Source organism: Sander lucioperca, chromosome 19 (assembly GCF_008315115.2).
Source record: "Sander lucioperca isolate FBNREF2018 chromosome 19, SLUC_FBN_1.2, whole genome shotgun sequence".
Lineage (NCBI taxonomy): Eukaryota > Metazoa > Chordata > Actinopteri > Perciformes > Percidae > Sander > Sander lucioperca.
In genome coordinates, this window is record NC_050191.1 from 2,505,393 (window position 1) to 2,507,183 (window position 1,791).

At 43.0% G+C, this 1,791-nt stretch overlaps 1 protein-coding gene across 1 annotated transcript in view; it reads left to right on the plus strand.

The window, feature by feature from the left end:
* Positions 1 to 1,417, plus strand: part of tmem242 (transmembrane protein 242) — a 3,704-nt gene extending 2,287 nt beyond the window's left edge. Inside the window, exons 3-4 of the mRNA XM_031315895.2 lie at positions 873 to 1,010; positions 1,181 to 1,417. Coding sequence (XP_031171755.1) covers positions 873 to 1,010; positions 1,181 to 1,294 — 252 coding nt within the window. The 3' untranslated portion in view covers positions 1,295 to 1,417. The remainder of the gene's footprint in view (positions 1 to 872; positions 1,011 to 1,180) is intronic.
* The last annotated feature ends 374 nt before the right edge of the window (positions 1,418 to 1,791 follow it).

Sequence of the window (1,791 nt, forward strand, 5' to 3'; positions counted from 1 at the left end):
ACATGAAACAGCCCCGAAATCACCATCACCAAACTACACCAGACTCCATGTAAATAATCAGGATTTTTAGCGTGTATAGAGCCAGCATATCTCCACCAGACTCCATGTAAATAATCAGGACTTTCAGCGTGTATAGAGCCAGCATATCTCCACCAGACTCCATGTAAATAATCAGGACTTTTAGCGTGTATAGAGCCAGCATATTTCCACCAGACTCCATGTAAATAATCAGGACTTTTAGCGTGTATAGAGCCAGCATATTTCCACCAGACTCCATGTAAATAATCAGGACTTTCAGCGTGTATAGAGCCAGCATATCTCCACCAGACTCCATGTAAATAATCAGGACTTTTAGCGTGTATAGAGGCAGCATATCTCCACATGTAAATGGGTGAATTAAGGGTTATCTCAACCAAACCAGAGTGGTGATTGTTGGAACAGTGGAAAGATGAACCAAGACGGACTTTGGTAGTTTGATTTAGTTTCTGTCAACTTTGAATTAAGTGTGTTTTACGATGATAAAAGTCCTGATTATTTACATGGAGTCTGGTGTAGTTTGGTGATGGTGATTTCGGGGCTGTTTCATGTTAAACTAAAAGGATCTTACTCTTTAACTAAAAGGTCTATCTCTGTAGGGATCCATCCCATAATGTTGTCAGACACTTAGAATAATAATCTGAGTCTGTCAGCAGCAACAACAGAACTTTTAGTGGACGCTGACTGATTAAAGTTATATTGCAGCTTGTTTCCCATCAGTCACTCACTAACACATGATAGAACAGGGTCCAGGTTGAAGAGATCAAAGGGAATTTACACAATAGAAACTATCACTCTAATTAAATGTAATTACACTCTTGGTTGTTCCTCGGCAGGGTGTAGCGGCCACGGCCGCGGCCCCCGAGAGCGGTGCGTCTCTGGCCCTCAGGGCGCTGGGCTGGGGCTCTCTGTACGCCTGGTGTGGCGTCGGCCTGCTCAGCGTCACAGTGTGGAAAGTCCTCGGTGTTCACAGCGTACGTATCCACAGTTACACCTATATACCACACACACACACACACACACACACACACACACACACAGAGGCAGGCACACACACGCAGACAGGCAGGCAGGCACACACACACTCTAACAAATGTCTCTCCAGTTCAAGAAGAGAACTTCATCAGGTTTCTCTCTCCTTCAGTTGTCAGAGTTCAGACAGAAGATGCAGTCTTTCTTCCCGTCCGTCCCCAAAACCTCCGAGGCTGCAGCTGGAGCCCAACATCTGGACTGGGACTCTGTCTTCAAGTCTAAATGACCAGCAGCTGGAGCCCAACATCTGGACTGGGTCTCTGTCTTCAAGTCTAAATGACCAGCAGCTGGAGCCCAACATCTGGACTGGGTCTCTGTCTTCAAGTCTAAATGGTCTGCAGCTGTCTTCCGAAAAAGAGCAGCAAAGAAGAGACGCTACGGGACAACTAACAGCTGGCATCACAGCTGCAAAGATGAACGGATGAGCTGTCAAACGTTAAAATAATCTCCAACTATTTTCATGATCTATCATATATTTAGTTTATGATAAAACAGGTAAACTTGTGTGATGTCAGCTTGTTTAAATGTGAATATTTTCTAGTTTCTTCTCTCCTCTGGGACCGGAAACTGAATTTCTGACATTTTTGGAGCTTTTTGTTTTCAACATTTTTGACGAATTTAAAAAAAATAAATAAAAATAATAATCACATTTTTGACACCTTTTCCGAGATTTTTGGTCATTTTTTTCAAAGTTCTTTTTGACATATTTTTACACTTTTTCCG